This window comes from Cynocephalus volans, chromosome 10 (genome assembly GCF_027409185.1).
Source record: "Cynocephalus volans isolate mCynVol1 chromosome 10, mCynVol1.pri, whole genome shotgun sequence".
Taxonomy (NCBI): domain Eukaryota; kingdom Metazoa; phylum Chordata; class Mammalia; order Dermoptera; family Cynocephalidae; genus Cynocephalus; species Cynocephalus volans.
The window spans coordinates 9,364,392-9,383,586 of record NC_084469.1 but is presented as its reverse complement, the minus strand read 5'-3'; the positions used below and the strand labels follow the sequence as shown (position 1 = coordinate 9,383,586).

Below are 19,195 nucleotides of genomic sequence, written 5' to 3'. Positions count from 1 at the left end.
AGTTCATTTTGCTTTGTTTTGTTTTAAATTTATTTGAGACTCAGGACAAGGATGACCAGATTCTCAAAGAGTAGAAGCAGTCTCCCCCATCATTCACCCCCAAAACACACACACTCTTTCTCTCACTCACTCACTCCCTTTTTTTTGGAAATACAAACCTTGCATAGCTGGTTCTCTTTTCCGAGCGTCCTATGCAACACAACTTTCCTAGTTATATAATGCACTTTTCTTACCACGCATGTAAGTAGAAGCTTACTTTAGTCTGACTTGATATTTAGAGAGGAAGATGCCAGTGGGGAAGAAGCCTGTCTGTTTGTCGAGCCTGCCCATGACAGGCGGGCTGCGGAGGAGCTTCTCTGGGGATGAAGAGTTGACTCCTCCTCCATATCGAACCCTTCCAGCACAGACAGCCCTGGAGGCCTTCCCACCTCCCAGCACTAGCCGAGAGTTCAGTCCCAGCTTCAAAACAGGTAATTAGTCACCTCAGCACCTCAGGTGTCACAGAGGGTAAAAGTACTGGGTAGGGTGGTGGGAGACAAAGCATGGTCTGCCATGACAGATGCTGACTCATTACATTTTTTTTTCTTTCAACTAAAAAATTCATTTTCACTAGTTCTTAGCAGTCACTTCACTAAAACGAGTCATCACAGAAGAATTTTTATTTTGTTGTAAAACACTTCTAGCTTCAAATTAGGGCAAAGTTATAATGCCATTTTGTGGAATTGTGAGGCAACTTGTAATATTTCATGGTTTCATTAAAATGGTTGAACGTTTTGCATTGCAGAATTCTGGGTGAATTGACTTGGGGGAGAAATGTGTCATTAGGGATCAGTTTGATTAATCACATTCAAAAATGAGTCTTTGTTCATAGCATTCCATAGTGTCTCATTCATGGGAAGGATAAGTTTTGAGTTCCAGTGTAATTTTAGTTTTGGTAGTAAAATTACCAGTCTTAACTGAATAACAGATTGGGATATATGATATCCATATAACTTTAGTGTTGAATTTGAGTGGTTTATTTTCATAATTTCATATTTATGTGTGGATAGTGATTATGTAAATGACATTTGAGTTTAACTGGTTAGGGCAACGTAGTAGATTATAAGGAAGACTGCAGAAGGTTTTGCCCTTTGTAACTGCTAATAACAAATGTGGAATTCTCAGTTATCAGGAGGGCTTTACTTGAGACATGAGTACAGATCATTCAGCTTCAAAGCCAAAGTGGTATCTGCCTTGGCATATATTCTGTCATATCCTAATTATGACTTTTAAACTAAATTGTTTCATATAAGTAGCATTCTTTAAAATGTCCTTTGTATGTTAAAAACTTAGATGTGACTTAGTACATACCTTTGTTTTATTCTCCATTCTTCTGTTTGCTGATATTTTCACACCTGAAGTTATCAGCCACTTTTTTTTTTCCTCCTTCTCTTTTGCCATTTTAGGATGTGTTCTTTAGCTTTTACCTTCCTCACAGTATATTAGGTCATCTTGCTCTTTCCCAGTCTATTTCTCTGAAGATGAATGATACCTTTACATCCGGAGGAAATTATAATACTTTATTTGTATGAAAAACAGATTAGGATTGCACGTTACCTGCTCTTTAATGGAAAAACATCCAAGTATCTAAAGAGCATTCCAATTTCTTTTCTTGTTTGTTTAACTTTTTTTTCTTTTGCACTTGTTTTTTATGAGTCTGCTTTTACCTAATCAAGTTTGCATTTTGAGTTCTGAATATATTTGAATTTTAATTGGATTTTGGATGTGTTTTCTTTAAACGTTAGACTGATTTTGAAGGCATGTATTACATTTTGTGACAATTTACTCATTCATGTAAAACAAAACTTGACTTCTGGGATTGATAAAACCAGGAACTTGGAGTGGATGTACTAGATGGAACCCACATGGCCTACTATGTGATTTTTTTCTTCCACTGTTGTCTATCATATCTTCTGAGCTGGGGACATATCTTGTGGGACTTGGTGTGATTTTACTCTGGTGAGATCATGTAGGGATTACCTTGCTACCTTAACTATCTGAAAGCTACGGTTTGATTAGCTGTTGAGAGAGTTTATTATTTATGAGCTTTGTAGCTGGGAAAATGTGATTTTGGTTAGTGATTAGTGCAACAAAGTGACTTCCTTTTAAAAACGAAGCATTTATGTAGAAAAAGACATTCAGCCACCGCATCTATTTTATTTCATCCATTATTCATTGAAAATAAGGCCTGGAAAGGATAAATGGCAAGTGTGAAGATATCAGACAGGCTTTATTTTTAGATTCCATGAAAACAATGCAACTTTGCATTAAAACATTCCACATCTGAGTGAATGGTTTCACCTTTATCTTGAGTGACTTTTTTTTAAGCACCTCATTTTCATATTTTAACATGATTAAGAACATAATCCAGAAATTGGTTGTTAGCAATAAATGCAGATAGCTTCAGGATGCGCTTTAGAATCTGTTTATCTTTCTTAGTTTAAAAAAAAATTCATTTGAATGGAACTGTTTGATCTTGAAGCACAGTAATGCTTTTCTCATTCATTTATCCATCTGATCGTCATATAACAAGATATTGTTTTAATCAACCTTTTATTGTGGGTACTGCACCTTTAATGAAACTTGGGCTTTGTGCACCTTTAAGGAAACTTCGGTTTTTATTTTCTTTTCCATGTGTTTATTTTTGTGGTACTGTTAAAATGTTTCTAACAATTAATGCATGTTGGTTAGATTTGAAGGATAACTTATACATTTGACATGGTTCTCTATTAAAGCATTTTTATTAAGTAATTTTTTAAAGAAAGGAAGAACTGACCAGTTTTGTGTGCTTTTCCCTTTTAACAGTCTGATTGGTGTTCGTTTTGCTGTTATTATACACATAGTGTATTCACTTTTCTGTCTTTGGGCTATTACATTTTTTACCAATACCAAAACAAGCACCAAAATAAAATAAATTGCCATCTCTCAAAAGATTATTCTTTTTTTTATTCCCAAAAGATTATTCTTTTAATTAGTAATTAAGATGTCAGAGGCCTTTTCTTTTTTTTTAAAGATGACCAAGTAACAGGATCTTAACCCTTGACTTGGTGTTGTCAGCACCACGCTCTCCCAAGTGAGCCACAGGCTGGCCCAGAGGCCATTATTTTGAAATTAATCTTTTGCAACTAAAATCAAGAGATGAACTGTTTTTCTGTGACTTCACTATTTGACTTTAAAAGTGTAGCCATTTTAATATTGTTCCATCTGGCAACACTTTTGTTTCATGAAAAACTTAAATTGCTTATTACCCATCTAAATACTCTTAAGTCCTAGTTCCCCTCATAGATTGACTTTTTTTCTAGTATGAGCAGTTCTCAGTTTATATTCCATATATATGCATCCTCTCACTCCAACTGTTAATGAAAAGATACATAATGGACAAAAGAAAAACAAAGTTTACCTTTGATTTGTAGCCAGATGCGTGCAGGAACAGCAGGAGTGTGGCAAGCTCATTGGTAAATAGGGCACTCAGGATGCCCAGGTGGTGGGTAGCAGCCAGTGAGTTCCCACTGAACATCAAGGGTACTTCAAAAAGTTCGTGGAAAGATTCTTAATATCTTTTTTTTTTCCTTTCTTATTATCTTTTAATTCTGTTTTTCCACAAACTTTTTGAATTACCCTCATAGTAGGCTTATGTTATGTGAGACCTCTTTTTTCAAAGTATTCAGTAAAATTTAAGAACAACCATGGGGTCCAGGCAAGGTGGGGAATAGATCGTGACCTCTGATTTAGCAGATCTGTGTGTGCTGAAGTTGGGAACAAAGATTAGCATTGTTCACCATGGGACTAGATTCCAGTGGAGGTATTAGCATAAGAGACCACCTTGCTTGTTCTTTCAATTATTTGAAATTTTACCAATTCAGTTTTGGTTAAACAGTAATTTCTTAAGAAACCTGAACACATCTTGGAGAGGTTGGTAGATATTTAAACTAGTTTCTAACACCTCACTAAGATTATTTTCATTAGAAGAGAAAAGTAGGGGGGATGGCTGGTTAGCTCAGCTGGTAAGAGCATGGTGTTGTTAACACCAGAGTCAAGGATTTGGATCCCTGTATGGCCAGCCACCAAAAAAAAAAAAAAAAAAGGAAAAGTAGGAAAGAACTTTTTTGAAGGGAGAAGTTCTGTAGGGGGTAGCATAGGCTTTAAGGAAAGAATGTAGGGCAGCCTGATAGTACTGGGTAATTGGGTTAAAGGGCAATAACAACTTAAGAGGGGCTTATAAAAGGAAATAGGAAAATCTCAGAGTTAAACTTGGCCTAACATTTTTGCCTAAGACCAGTTTTGGGCCCAGCATATTTGAGATTTCTCTTTCTCTTCATCCTTGCTTACGCATTAGAAAGAGCCCTCCTGCCACTAAAAATTCTGACTAGCATGACTTCTGTGGCTACTCAGAAACCTAAGCCCCATTTAAAATATTGGAAACTGAAGAACAGCTTTCCATAGCAATAAAGACATATTGGAACATGAACCGTTCATAGATTGAGGACTACCTAACTGTTGGTTTGTTTTCGTTAAAAAGCAAGTTACCAGATGAGAACACAGGCAGGCAGTAAACACTACTAAGTTAACACTACTGTTACTTCTAACATTGGACATGTTAGAAGTTTTTATATCGGTGATTTTCACATCGCTCAAGTCAATAAACTTTTATTAACTAAAATGATTAGTCAGGTTTTTCATGATTTTAGTTTCAATTATAGGACTTTACTTAATATCAGATTTGTTTGTATAAACATATTATAGATAATATATTATTTAATGTCAGATTTATATCTTTTTTCTTCATTAATAAAGGTACTCTTTGGGGATAATCAGATTATACTAAAGTCATGTTTATTGTGTTGTTACTTATTAAATATACCTCAGAACCATGCAGGAAATATGTCATTGTTTGTATAGACACTGACTAAAAGTGAATACTTACGAAAAATTCTAATTAGTCTAATAAGTGAGCAATATTACCTTGAACATTCTGTGGCAGATATCCATTGTGCAGTGTCCAATATGTAGTATTGTTTCTTTTCAGAACATTCTTTGACTGTTGATATATTTTGAAAATTAAAATTAGTTGAATGTTTATACTTCAGAGGTTTAATATTAAGATTTCATAATCTTATTAACTATAAAGCTGATGGAACATGAAGATTAAAGGCAGTCTGAATATTCTAAGAAGGCTTAATAACATCCCCTATATGTATTTCTCTTTCATACAGTGACTACATTGCAGCTGAAGGAGGAGTTACTAGATGGAGAGGATTATAATTTCCTTCAAGGAGCATCTGATCAGGAAAGCAATGGTTCTGCCAACTTCTACATCAAGCAGGAGCCATAACGTGGCTCAGAAACTGAGGGCGGGAGGGGAAGCATTTTACACAGGACTGATTTATAATCAATTCAGCTGTACAGCGGGGCTATTCTACTGGGACATTTTGCTAAACAGAAAATTTCAGTTCCAGATTTTTCAGGTGGGTAGGGAAACTATTTTAGTCGGGGGAGGGATTTTTCAATTTATAAAGATGGACAATTTTTGTGTTGTTTTGAAGCTTTTGAAAGAATTTTGTAATATTTTCCAACTTTGGATTTATGTGCATTGTTAACAAGAACTGAAATTCTAACTTTTTTGGTAAGATTAAAGTGTAGGTAGCAGGATTGAAGGAAATGATTTAAGAAGGATATAGTTGTAAATGCAAATGAACTGTCATTACAAATGAACCTTTTTGGTACCTGTTGGGAGATTTGGGGATTTTAGAAGTTAGGCCAGTCACATCTCCAGCTTCCTTTGCTGCAGAAATATGCAACTGACCCCCTCATGGAGGGCTCATCACCACATAGATCATGGAAGGGGTAATTAATTATTCTTGTTGGCATTTTATTGTAGCCCATTTTAAATGTTTGTACAGAAATGTTTTTCATTCTGTGAAAATTTATTTGGAGTTCTGTATGAAACTGGAAGAACTCTGGATACTTTTATATGTTCTCTTTTAGTTAAAAAATGAGTAAAATTATCCTAACACTAAAGTGTTAAACTGGAATGGTTGACAAGATATACAGGATCTCAGTCTACATGATGAGGAGTTGGGAAAAATGCAATACTGTCCTGTTTTTTATTTTCCTTAACTAAAAAATGCCCCACAAAAGGGACTCTGATCAGTTCTTTGCCATTTCCCTCCATCTGTGAGATAACAACTTGGCATAACCACACCCCAAAACAAATGTTCTTTCTGTACCACCAGAAGAATCAAATTAAAAGTTGTCCAAAGCCAAAATAAGTTTAGATTTCGAAATCATTCCAGCTCTGCTTTTAACTATCCTGGATTTGTTAGAAAATTAATTTGAAAGAGAATTTAATTTTTTTGAATACCATATGTAGAGTATGAATTGTCTTTAATTGTATTCAGAATTTATTTTAACAGTAATAACTGATTTGGACCATTTTGAACATTCCCTATTTTAAAATTCACATGGCTTCCTTCAAAAAGAGGATACAAGGGTAAATTGGTGAAAGGTTTGCTCTCTGCATTTTCTGACCTTCTACTGAGTTGTGACTGAATGAGAGCTCAAGCGTTTACCAGTGAGGTTCATAAACTAAACTCTCAGGAATTAATTGCATCTGTTCTAGAAGTGCTTCTGGGTCTTAGCCTAGCCTCTTCAGAGTGGTAATATTGACCATCTCCTCTGGAATATAGGTAGGGCTAATTAGAAATTAATCAAAATGATTAACCTCTACAGTCCTTCAGCCTATGGAATGCTTTAACAAATGTTAATGGAAAGCCCCAGGAGACCATTTTAGGTAAGATTTTTGTTTGAATTTTAAAATGCATAGAACGTTAAAAACCAGCAATTTATTTTCTAAAATAGTGCTCTACTTTTGGGAATAATAGCATTGGTAATACGCACAGGTTTACCTCATTCTATGCAAGAGGGGTTAATAATACAAGGTTTTGTAGTAGCTACTGGAAGTAAAATTTGTTACTTAATAGTATAAGAATGTATGGAATTGCATGTCACCATTTCTTAATACTGACTCTTTGGGGCATAAATGCAGATCACATCTACACAAGTTGATTCTCGTGTGTCAAATATATGTGAATTAGCTGTTAACTTACTGGATATTTATCTTAAACAACATTGCTGAGAGGGGCCTACTGTAAATGTGACATCCTCACACTTCCCACATCTTTAACTTTGAAGAATCTTCCCATTAACTTAAAGTCTAAAAGAGTTCCAAAGTAAGGGTTACAGCAGTCTTTATTCTCAGGCTCAGTGAATCAAACCCAGGACTCTGATTCCAAAATACGGGCGCAAGAAGCCTGTCGTATGGTGTGCTCTATCAGTACCTTGGGTTTAGGGGCTCTCTGGGGAACTGAATAAACCAGGAGGGATATGACTGAGAGCCAGTCAATCCTGGTAATTAGTTCTATGAAATGCTCATTTGTAGCCAGGTTTCATAAGCTTCCAATTATAAGCAAAACCTGGCTCGGAGTGTTTTAGAATTTCCCACCTAGTCATGAAGTGTTTCTTGTCTTGATCCCGTGACCAATAGTTAAAGGTTGGTAAGGACTTCCTACAGTCTAAATATAATCTGAAGCCCTCTTCATTGTTCAGACTCTAACTCCTACTGCTGATGAACAGAAAATAAGTTAATGCAGAGGAGATTTATGTCTTAGCCATAACGCCACTTGTACAACTCAATAGCCCCATTCTCTTTACAGTTCAAATGTACTGCTGACCTTGGTTTTCATTTTGTTTTTTTTTTTTTTTTCCCTGTTAGGATTATTTGGGGATTTTTGGTAGTTTAAACTCTTTAACCTTTTCCTTGCTGTGTATGAGGAAAGCTAAAGCTGTTATCAACTTGTTATTCTACGGATACTAACACGGGTTTTCAGTGTTTGTTTGTTTTTATTATTATTAATTTTGCGTGATGTGAATACCCTCTCCCATCAATATTTGTATTATGGTGCTATATATTTGGTAATGATCCTTTAATATTGGGAAGGGATTTTAAAAATACTGTGATTAAACTGGGTTTCTTCCTTTGATTTTCATATTTTAAATAAAGCCACAGTCATTTATACAAAAGAAAAGCATCTGTCCCTAGGCAAATCTTTTGAGGACAGAGGTCAAAGTAAACTGCATAAGGTTTTTACATCATTTCTGTATGTATTTGGTATATAGATCAATATCTGTACAAATTTAATCTTTTATTTTCTTGGTAACTTGTGATTATTGAGAGAGTGTTTAAAACTTTCTCATGAAGTGTATATAATGGCGTGAAAAATTCCTTAGGAGAAATTTATGTTCTTTTCATTTTTACCAAATTGCAAATTTTCAGCATGGATGTGAAAAGCATTAAAATTATAACTTTGTGTACAAGATGAAAATAATTCACTAAATTTGCCCTTTTTTACACAAAATAAAACGTTAAAGTTAAGCTGTACTTGAGCAATTCTTTGATGTGCTTTGGTTTGGGGGGGTTCTTTATTCAAGGGCCGGCTCATGGCTCACTTGTAAGAGTGTGGTGCTGATAACACCAAGGCCATGGGTTCGGGTCCCTATATAGGGATGGCCAGTTGGCTCAATTGGGAGAACGTGGTGCTGACAACACCAAATCAAGGGTTAAGATCCAATGCCCTTACCGGTCATGTTTTTAATTTAAAAAAAAATTTTTTTTGAGTGCCTTCTGTAAGCAGTTGGATCAGTTCTTTCCTCAAGGACCATGTAATTTAATAAGGTAAACAAGCACCTGAGGAAGAACTTTAACTACTGGCTGGCAAGGGAGGAAGAGAATATGGATAGACATATGGACAAGTTTGCACAGGAGCTGGGATTTCACGGGCAGGGAAGGAAAGGGCAAAAACCACAGCAGGAGTAGAGGTGAGTGTGGACCATTGATGGGGCAATTAAATCACCTTAGCTAGAACATCATGTTTGGGGTAGCATGCTTGATAGGACGACTTTTTTTTCCTCCAGCAGCAGAATTAATAGGATGTAAATAAAGTATTCCAGCTAGCTCTTGCAGTCTACATTAAAAGGGAATGCAAAGAAGTCCTTTACCAACAGCTGGTTCTTTGGAAAATTATTTAACTTTACTGCAAAACCAATTTGTAGAGAATTTTATTACTTGGAAAAGGATATGAAAGATAGTAATGAGATGGATGGGTCTCTTCAGGAGTTAATTTCACACTTCAGAAAAATGTAACACATTCCAAGAAAAACAAAAGCAGAACCTAATTTCTGCCCTGCTTTCTACCTTAAATGGCTTGAACAGTTACCCCAGTAAGCTGGAATTCCCAGTTTGTGTCTCATTTAGTATCCCATGAGTTTTGTTATATATATTCTTTAAACCATTGCATGCCTTTTAGGAAACTAGTTTCCTGATAATGTATTATGGCCAGAATTGAGTAACAAATGGTTCCCCAAAATAAGTAACTTTTCAGCACTGCAAGACAGTGAAAGCAGTTAAACTGTTTTCTTTCTTTTTTTTTTTTTAATTGGTTATGAATACTCATGAGGTACAAAGCTGATTGTCACCCCTTGTGCCCAAGATGTGAAGGCCAGATTCATACTGGCAGCTACTACACAGGGCATTTCTATCCCATGTCCCCCACCCACTTATGCCTAACCTCCCTCCCTCAAACTAATTTCTCTTCACAGTCTGTTACTAAGGCTGGAATAACCTTCCTTGGCCTGTTATGAATTCCAAGTCCCACAAGCAGGCAAAATAGAACTTGGAATTCCTATCATTACAGGTATTATAAAAGTAATGCATTTTAAATAATACATTTGCTATGTGTTTAAAAACAAAAAGGTATATCGAAAGCATAAAAGGTTCTGAATAAATTATCCCTTTCACACTTTCATAAGTGTAGTTGGCAAAGGATTAGGTCCTAAACCCAACCTTACTCCAGATGCAGTACTTACTTTTTTTTTTTTTGGCAGCTGGCTGGAATAGGGGTCAAACCCCTGACCATGGTGTTCTCAGCACCACGCTGTAACTGACTGAGCTAACCAGCCAGCCTCAGATGCAGTATTTTTAATCTCACCATAGCCTATCTACTTTGTCTTTCTGATTCATTTTTACCAAAGTAAGTCGTAACATCCAAAGCCTTCATCTAAACTCTTACCACTCCAAAATTACTTCACATACCCTCCAAACTCACGACTTTCTGATGTCACTTAGAAAACTATTTATATAAAGGCAGTAAAACATAGTGGCCACAAGCATGGATTCTGAAGCCATCTGCTTGGGGTGGAACTTGGCTCCTTCACTTGCTTGTTACATAACTTGGCTATTTCCTCAGTGGTAAAATGGGGATACTAGTGCCAACCTCCCAGGAATTGTGAAGATTCAATAAATTCATGTATGTAAAGTTCTTCACATAGTTCTGGCACAGAGTAAGCCCATACTTAACTGCTGCTGCTAAGTACCTTACCAGGGGGCACATTGAAATGCAGGTCCTCAGGCCCTGCCCCAGAATCTTATTTTAATAGCTTTACTTCTGCTTAACTGTGATGAAAGTATGTAGCATATAAAGCATACATGAACTAGATTAAATTTGAAGTTGAAAAATAATTTAGAAAATGTTAAATTTCTTGTCAATGGTTGATTAGAAACTGGAATCCTGACACATTTTTTTGTTCCAAGCTGTTAAGGTATTTATGTCATTTCAAAGAAAAAAAAAGTTTTCAACACTTAAATACCAGGTGTGGGGGGGTGATTACCCTACAGTAAGTAGTTCTCCAGTAGTCACCAGCTGGGTGTCCTCCAATTCAGTTCTGACACTGTCTGCCTGGAAATAATGTCAGGTCCCACAAGTTAAGAGCTCAGTCCCACAAGACCGCCCCCCCACACACACACACTTCAGATGCCAATCTCAAGCCACAGATTGTGACTTATGCTTCTGACCAATGGGTTATAAACCAGGGTTCCTACAAGCCCTTCCCAAGTTCAATTAATTTGCTAGAAAGCAACTCGGAAACAGTTTACTTATGTTTATTTGGTTTTGTTTTGTTTTGTTTGGTGGCTGTTTGATACAGGTATTGAATCTGGACCTTTGTGTAATCAGTGCCACGCTCTACTCAATTGAGCTAACTAGCCAACCCTTATTGGCTTATTAATAGAGAATATAATAAAGGATACAGATATTTATAGGGCAAGGTATGTGGACAGGGGTGTGGGGCTTCCATGCCCTCTGGGCATGCCACTCTCCAGGCACCTCAGCAGTCTGGGAGCTCCTCAAATCCTGTCCTTTTTGGGGGTTCATGGAGGCTTTATTACATGGGCATGTTTGACTACATCACTGGGTATTGGTAATCAACTCGGTCTTCAGCGCCTCTCCCCTCCTTGGAGGTTGTGAGGCAGGACTGAAAGCCCCAACCCTCTAATCACAAGGCTGGTTCCCCTGGCGGCCAACCTCTCCCCGAGCCTGAGGCTATTCAGGAGCCCCCAGCTGTCAGTCTCACTAGCATACCAAAGGACATGACTTAGATTCCAAAGGTGGCTTTTTGTGTTTGGTTTTGGTTGCTGGCCTATGTGGAGATCTGAACCGTTAACCTTGGTGTTTTAACACTACTTAACCAACTGAACTAACCGGCCAGCCCTCCAAAGGTTTTAGGAGCTGTGTGTGAGGAACAGGGGCAGAGACCAAATATTTATATCTCAATGTCAGCTATTATTTTGTATTTGGTGTAGCAACATATGTTAAAAATATACAGGTTGAACATCCCTAACCCGAAAATCTGTAACCTTTTGAGCACTGACATGATGCTAAAATGTACTCATTGGATCATTTTTGGATTTTTGGATCAGGGATGCTCAACCAGTGTAGATTCTGCAAATACTACCAAAATCTGAAAAAAAATCCACACTTGGGATCCCAAGCATTTTGGATAAGGGATACTCAACCTCTGTTACCTTATATGTGAGTTAAATTTAGCTTTCACCATCTTAACACAAAAGTTAAATCCACATATTTCTATAAATTTTTAAGCCAGACTCCAAGTGATAGTGCTACAGATGATTTTTATTGATAGGTGCTATTTAGCATACATTATTTTATTTAGTTCCACATTACAGTTGTAGGTATTATCCCCATTTTCACACATCTTTAGGCTTCTATTTTCTCATGAATATCTTGTCCAATTTATAGTCAAAGATGTAAATCTGGCCCACTTGACTAGTCTGTATGTTTCATGCTATCAAGTTTCAACAGATCCCTATAGAAATACACATTTCAACATCAGCTAAAGCAAATGAGTTGTTTGTTGTTATTGATTTCCTTAGATATACCAGGGTGCCATGCTTTACCTCTTCAGCCCTGCTACTTCCCATCATAGATTATCTTGAAATATACCCAGCTTCTGAGATCATTCAGATCATTCTTCCATAATAAACAGGATTAATTAGTTTTAGGTAATGCCACTACAGCCAGGGAACCAAGTCACTTCTTTCAGCTTAGAACCAAATAAGCACAGGACACTGCACCCAGTTTCCAAGGGATTTATTGTAAATATGCTTTAGAAAAGAATGATGGATCCATTGCTTCCAAGTCAGTGGAATGAAGAGCTGTGTCCAGGGACACATCAAGTGGTGTTGAAGGGGACTGTTGCTTTGTCCACCTCATTCATAGACCCAGTCATAAGCACAAGACTTGTAGTCAACCAATTCTTCAGGCTTAAACCATAGGCTGATTTCTTTTTCAGCACTTTTTACTGAATCACTGCCATGAATGATGTTCCTAAGAAAGAAAACAATTACAAGTTACCATGTTTTAAAGTGCAAAAGTCTGTTTAATGGGTACAGCAAAGGATAGCTACTGCAAACCTTTTCAGCCAAATTGCCACTTAAAGCAGCAGACCAATTACGCCTTCAAAGTATTTACTTTTAATAGCAAATAAAGGGCTGGCCAGTTAGCTCAGCTGATTAGAGTGTGGTGGTATAACACCAAGGTTAAGGGTTTGGATCGCTGTACCAGCCAGCCACCAAAAAAAAAATTATAGCAACCATAAAACTACAAAGGTACTTGATAAAAAGACCTTGGTTCAACTGTATTGTGCTTCCAGGTTCTTCCCTCTTAAAACAGTGCTTGTACCCCAAGATCGCTGATGGCACAAACATTCCTTTTCAAATTTTGAAAAATACAGGGATAGTCAAACCTACTCCAGACCAAAACCCTAACTAGATGTGATGTATTCATTATCAAGACCTACTTCTGCTGTATATTAATTTTTTAAAAACCCAACCATGGGCCGAGCCCGTGGCGCACTCGGTAGAGTGCTGCGCTGGGAGCGCGGCGACGCTCCCGCCGCGGGTTCGGATCCTACATAGGAATGACCGGTGCACTCACTGGCTGAGTGCCGGTCACAAAAAAGACAAAAAAAAAAAAAAAAAAAAAAAAAAAAAAAAAAAACCCAACCATGGCATACATGCTTATTAATAACAATCACTTTATTTCATTTATATCTCATAACTGTAAAGTTTTTGTACAGATTTTGCACAGGTGAGGGAACCAGAAGTTTAAGTGATACAGCCATGTCCACAGTGCAAAAAAGACAGAAGCAAGGCTGGAGCCCTTCCTTTCAGCACCCTTGTGCACTCTCTTGGTTAAAATTTTAAGCAACCGAGGGAAGTAGCTATTTATGAAAGCGTTTATTCAATGATAATCACCATCTAATTCAAAAGTTCAAATTTTTCTAAAATTGGGACATGCCCAAAACATTTGCTTTATACTCCATTTAAATTTCACTGAGTAAAAATCATCAACATCCTCCCCACCCTGAAATTACCTGCCAACTTGAATGCAGAAGTCCCCACGAATGGTGCCTGGCTTAGAATCCGCTGGATTGGTCTCCCCAAGCATCACTCGGCCCGTCTTTACCACATTCAGCCCCTCCCAGACCTTGACAGTAGGGAAAAGGAATTGCATCAGATCTGTGTTTGGTTTTGGTTGCTGGCCTATGCGGAGGCCATTAGCAACAAACATTTACTCCTACCTAACAGCACACATCAGTGAGACCAATCAGTGATATAATTATAGCTAACCCCAGCAGTAAGTATGGGCCTATATAAAAAACTCCATTCCAAACATATTGCTAGGATACAGAGAAGTCTCCCCACCTTGCAGATGTCCCAGTCTAACAGAGAGAAATAAACAAGATCAAAGAATCTTTATGCAGTCACAAACAGTGAGAAGAAGGTAAAGCAAGGGTAGAGAAAAGTTAATAGACTGGAATAGGATCAGTGGGAAGGGTGTCCCAGAAGACGGAGCAAGAGATGGCTAAGACTGACATGAAAGGGCAAAGTGTCCCAGGGAAGAGCAGAAAAGTCATATGGGAGGAACAGGAAGTAGGTGTACTTTCGCCACAATTTCAGTGCTTCCCTACTATACCCTCTACTTCTATTTCTTTCACTCCCAATTGGACATTAATGCCATCCAGAAGAAATTGCTTCATTTCCACCATAGGATCAGAGAATTTCTGCCTTGTATATTATATACTTAAGTTTGAATTTTTCACAACAAAATAGAACAAAGTGCTTTTTAAATCTAGGAAACATTAAGGTCAAAAACACCTGTCTAGGGCTGGCAGTTTAGCTCAGTTGGTTAGAGTGCAGCTGTATAACACCAAGGTCAAGGGTTCAGATCCCCATACCAGCCAGCTGCCAAATAAAATGAAACACCTGTCTAAACAAAAGAAATTTAGCCCTTTTTTGTAGAAAGTGAGACTCTGCTTAAGCCCTGAGTTATCTTAAAGTGTCCTACTTTTTTCCTAAGGTCTGATTCCCTTTCCTTTCTCCTCCCAAGCCCCTAGTTGCACCCTTAACTAAATAACCCCAACAGGCTCCATTTGTAAAACAAAGAATTTAGAGTAGCTGGAGAAGATGTCTTAAATTAAAAAAGGAACAAGCTGGAATTAAGCAATTTTCCGTGGCTGCCCTTTATCCCCCAAAGCACTCACCATGGCCACAACTGGCCCTGAGTTCATGTACTTAACCAGCCCAGGGAAGAAAGGGCGGTCTTTCAGGTCATTGTAGTGCTGCTTCAGGTGTTCCTCCGAGGCCTGGCATTCAAGAAGAGGAACCAGTTAGGAAATGAGCAGGAAAGTTTCAAGTATAGCCCCATCCCATTCTCTGACAGTCCCATTAACATGGGAGACTCTGTAAATGTCCGATTTGGTATTTTAGCTCACATTCGTAAGGTGCGTATTTAAAAAAAAAAAAATCCAGACAACAAAACTGAGGTCATTTTAGCAGAAAGATCATAAAGACACCCTCATAATGTCTTTATGATTATGGATTTTATAATCGTAAAAAGTATGTGGTTTGAGAATCTAGATTTAGCAAGTTAAATTTTGGCTGCAATTGAAGTAAATATGCCAGACAAAGGTCATATCAAACTACTCCGGCCTATTCACAATGCCCAATGCCCTTTTAAATATTTCAGATAACTGAGAACATTCTCTTCACTGATCAACTTGGTTAAAATTTCAGTAGATACTTAAGTGTAGGGGTTCTGATCGTTCTGATCTGCACCTCAAAAACTTAACGTGGAAAATATAGTGACTACACGCCAAAGGAAGGGCACCACACCTAAAACCTCAGTCATCTCGAAGTTGCGGGCCAAAGCTCAAAAGGATATCAAGCTTCCATTCTGTGCATATGTAGACACGCGTGGGCCAGGGGAAAGGGAAAGGGGTCTGGGGTCTGGGGCCCGGGCTTTCTTCACTCCCTGCTGCCCCCCTGCGACGGATGGGCAGGGTGACGGCCCACGGTCGGACGCCCCGCGGGAAGGAAGCCAGCCCCGGAGCAAGAGTCACGTCACTCAGCCTAACCTTCCCAAGGGCGCCTGTCCTCCCGGGCTTCGGAGAAGGATCGGGGGGCCACAGCAACCCTGGGGACGGGGCAGAGGGCAAAGGGATTCCCGCGGGAGCGAAATTAGCCAAGTGGGGCTCCAATTCGGAAAGCAGACGCGGACAAGCCGCTGCCGGGACGGAAACACACCCGCGTCCGAGCTGCAGAGGGGGGAGGGGAGAGACGAGCCGCGTTACCCGCAGGAACTTCATGGCCACCAGGCGGAATCCCTTCTGCTCGAAGCGCTTGATGATCTCGCCCACCAGGCCGCGCTGCACGCCGTCCGGCTTGATGGCGATGAAGGTGCGCTCGAGGGTGGCCATGGTCCTGCGGGCCGAGGGGTGCGGTCAGGGCCCGGGACCCGGGTCCGGGTAGCGGCCGCGGAGGCCACGTGGGCGCCCGCCCGGCCCTCCTCCCCCAACTCGCGCGCCGCGGCCACGCATCGGTCCCCTCCACCCGCCGCCGCGGGGACGCGTGGCTCTCGGACGCTTCCGCCTGCCGGGTCCCGGCACCGCCGCCCCGTGGCAATAACGGAGGAGGGTCCGCCGCAGGGGCCCGGCTCCGACCCGGCGCGGGGCCTGCGGGAGGCGGGGGGCGCTGGCAAACTGGATCCTCCCGACGCGGCGCAGGCGGGGGAGGGGCGGGAGGGGTCTCCAGGGACAAGCGCCACCGCGTCCTTACCGGGAAGCTGTCCGGGCCCGGGGCGACTGCGAGGCGCTGCGCTGCGGAAGCCGAGACCTGGAGAGACCACCGGACCCGGAGCCGCCGGCGGAGGAGGGGCGCGGGGCGGGGCGCGGGGCGGGGCGCGGGGCGGGGCGGGGCGCGGGGCGGGGCGCGGGGCGGGGCGCGGAGCAGCCACACCCCGGAGGGCCCCGCTGCCGGCCGGGTGCACGCCCTCGCTGTGCAGAAGACGCCCGAGAGGGATGCAGAGGCAGGAAGTGACTTGTCTCCACCTGGACGTCCCACAAGTAAAACCACGCACGTGCTAAACCCAACCCCTCATCAATCACTACTTCCTGTGAGCCCCGCATGCTCCCGCGCACGCAGGAGAACCTGCTCCTGGGCTTGAGTTCTGACCGGTCAGTACTATCTGCTCACACCATCCGCCCGAGCACCCTGCGTTAAGCTTAACTCCCCGCCCCCTTCCGCCCATGCACCCACCAGTCCTTATCCGTCCTAGCCCTCCCTTCTGTTTGAGCCCGGGTTAGGCCTTCAGCCTCCCTCATCTAAAATAACTGACGGCCTCACAACGCGCTTCGACCTCCCCTCTCCCCAGACGGAGCCTCCCTCAGCCCCTCCTCGAAGAGCCATCTGATCCTGTCTCTGCCCTGCTTTGAAGATTCCCTCTGCCTACCGGATGGCATTCAAACTCCTTAGCAAAATACCCCATGCTCTTCGCAGTATGCCCTGCTACCTGGCTGCCCGTCTCCCACCTACCTCTCCAGCCCCATTCAGCCGCCCGGTTCGCACCCTGAGAGGGGGATCCCTGCCTGCCCAGCCCTATTGTGTGCTCAGGTTATCCAGTTCAGGCTGAGACACGCTCCTGACCAGATTCTAGATTCTCATAGAAATCAGGTCTGTCATCGACTTGCAGACAATTCCCACCTCCTGTCCGCCTGTCAAACCATTAGCCCACCTTTGTTGGTGGCCAGCTTCCCTGGGGGAGTCAGCGAGCGCCTCCTCTGAGCGTGTGCAGCATTTGGTGCCCTGAGATGGTGTGAGCCCCGAGTGCCTCTCCTCAGGACTCAGAGCTGACCTCACCTTAGCTGTTCTAGCTCCCCCTGTGATCACCTGTCACTGACCAGATGGATGGCAATCTAGGTCTCAGTTACACCTTATTGGCTTTCCAGTCTTCAAGCTGCAGAGCATTAACCCACAATACACTGGTAATGACTGTCCCTTGCCCTTACTCTGGAGCAGTGTTTCCTTGGGCTTCAATCTGAAGCACACTTATTTGGGTTTTCCTTTTCAGAGTTACCAAATGTCAACTGTGGAAAGGTCTGGGAATCTCACTGGACATTTTCCTGTCCAGGGGAGAGTTGTTTGCCCCTTGATCAGGTCACTCTTACTTACTTATGGGACAGTCAGTTGCAAGCCTCTGCTTTCACTCTCCTTCCCTCCCTGAGGAAGCTGTAATCCTCATGTCTCACTACATACATGTTCATTCCCCAGAAGTCCAAGTACTCTCATCCCACCCCCCAATACAAACAGGCCATGCTTTGTGTGAAACAGAAATGTAGCTAGCCCTCAGCTGCCCCAGAAGACGGTGGCCCCCTCCCAACTCTCCTCTTCCCCTCCTCCTCCTGGGAAGTCCCTTCTCTTCTGTTGCCTCTAGCAAAGCCAGGTGAACAGGGAAAACACCAAGAAACAAAACCTGACAAAATCTGTGGCAAAATCATAGTTGTTCCCAAATATCCATTCTCACTTTCTACCTTCTCATAGTAGAACTCCTGAGTTTTACCTGGGCACAAGGTAGCCCAAATAAAGATAACATTTTACAGTTTCTCTTCCAGGGAAAGGCAGTCATGTGACTAAGTTCTGGCCAATGCGATATCAGGGGAACTGCAGGTTGTAAACTCAAGAGTTGTACCTTTCAAAGTAAGGGACACTCCTTCCTTCCCCTTCCCTTCCCAACTTACTGGAACTTGGACATAGGGTGGTAGCCCATCTTGGTTAGAAGGAACCAGGTCCCTGGACAACCTCAAGTATCAGAGTCTTACCACCATCACCACCCTTACCGACCAGCTTGGACTTTTAAATGAAAGAGAAGTTGGGCTGGCTGGTTAGAGCGTGGTGCTGATAAATGAAAGAGAAGTAAACTTCTACCTTGTCTCTGTTAAAGCAACCAAATCAATATCCTAACAAATGAAAGCTACTTACAAGATTTCTCCCACTTTGTCTGAGGCCATCCCAGGAACCCAGGCCTACTGTCCACATAGCTTTTCTGATTTTTGGAGTAGTGACAACTTCTCACACTCCACTATCCACTGAGTCCCTGAGAGCTTCTCAAGAACAGGATGCCTATCTGTTATTTCTGATGAATCCTCTGTGCCCAGTACAGTCTTGGTAACCTAGGAGATCCTCCATAGGTGCTGTGGACTGGCTCAGTGCCAAGAGTGGATGGGCTGCAGGGGCAAGGAGAGAGAGAATGCCTGTGTGTGTGTGTGTGTGTAAGATCTCTCAGGCCAACGTAAATGATTTATGTAGTATTTACACTCTGTTAGCTTGGGTTCTCCAGAGTACATGAAAGGGGAAAAAGAACACAAGGCAATACAGCAATGCAAAGAAACCAACTCAATGAACCCTACA

At 41.3% G+C, this 19,195-nt stretch overlaps 2 protein-coding genes across 4 annotated transcripts in view; one reads left to right on the top strand and one right to left on the bottom strand.

The window, feature by feature from the left end:
• MBTD1 (mbt domain containing 1) overlaps nucleotides 1–6,347 on the top strand; it is a 63,308-nt gene extending 56,961 nt beyond the window's left edge. For all 3 annotated transcript variants that reach the window (XM_063112104.1, XM_063112103.1, XM_063112102.1), the window contains exon 16: nucleotides 5,253–6,347. In XM_063112104.1, the coding sequence (XP_062968174.1) occupies nucleotides 5,253–5,371 (119 nt within the window). In that variant the 3' untranslated portion in view covers nucleotides 5,372–6,347. The remainder of the gene's footprint in view (nucleotides 1–5,252) is intronic.
• A 6,176-nt stretch (nucleotides 6,348–12,523) lies between these two features.
• Nucleotides 12,524–16,651, bottom strand: LOC134386999 (nucleoside diphosphate kinase B). The gene is made up of 5 exons (XM_063109169.1): nucleotides 16,568–16,651; nucleotides 16,084–16,213; nucleotides 14,995–15,096; nucleotides 13,825–13,937; nucleotides 12,524–12,776 (listed from the first exon to the last, which is right to left on the bottom strand). The coding sequence occupies exons 2-5, from the start codon at nucleotides 16,207–16,209 to the stop codon at nucleotides 12,659–12,661; spliced, it is 459 nt and encodes a 152-aa protein (XP_062965239.1). The 5' UTR covers nucleotides 16,210–16,213; nucleotides 16,568–16,651; the 3' UTR covers nucleotides 12,524–12,658.
• Between the last annotated feature and the right edge of the window lie 2,544 nt (nucleotides 16,652–19,195).

Excerpts from the sequence above, each read along its gene's own strand:
- LOC134386999 (XM_063109169.1), bottom strand. The coding sequence starts at position 16,209 with ATGGCCACCCTCGAGCGCACCTTCATCGCCATCAAGCCGGACGGCGTG. Across the intron at positions 15,097-16,083 it reads TGGCCATGAAGTTCCTGCGG|GCCTCGGAGGAACACCTGAA; the intron begins GTAACGCGGCTC and ends CTTGAATGCCAG. Across the intron at positions 13,938-14,994 it reads CAGGGCCAGTTGTGGCCATG|GTCTGGGAGGGGCTGAATGT; the intron begins GTGAGTGCTTTG and ends CCTACTGTCAAG.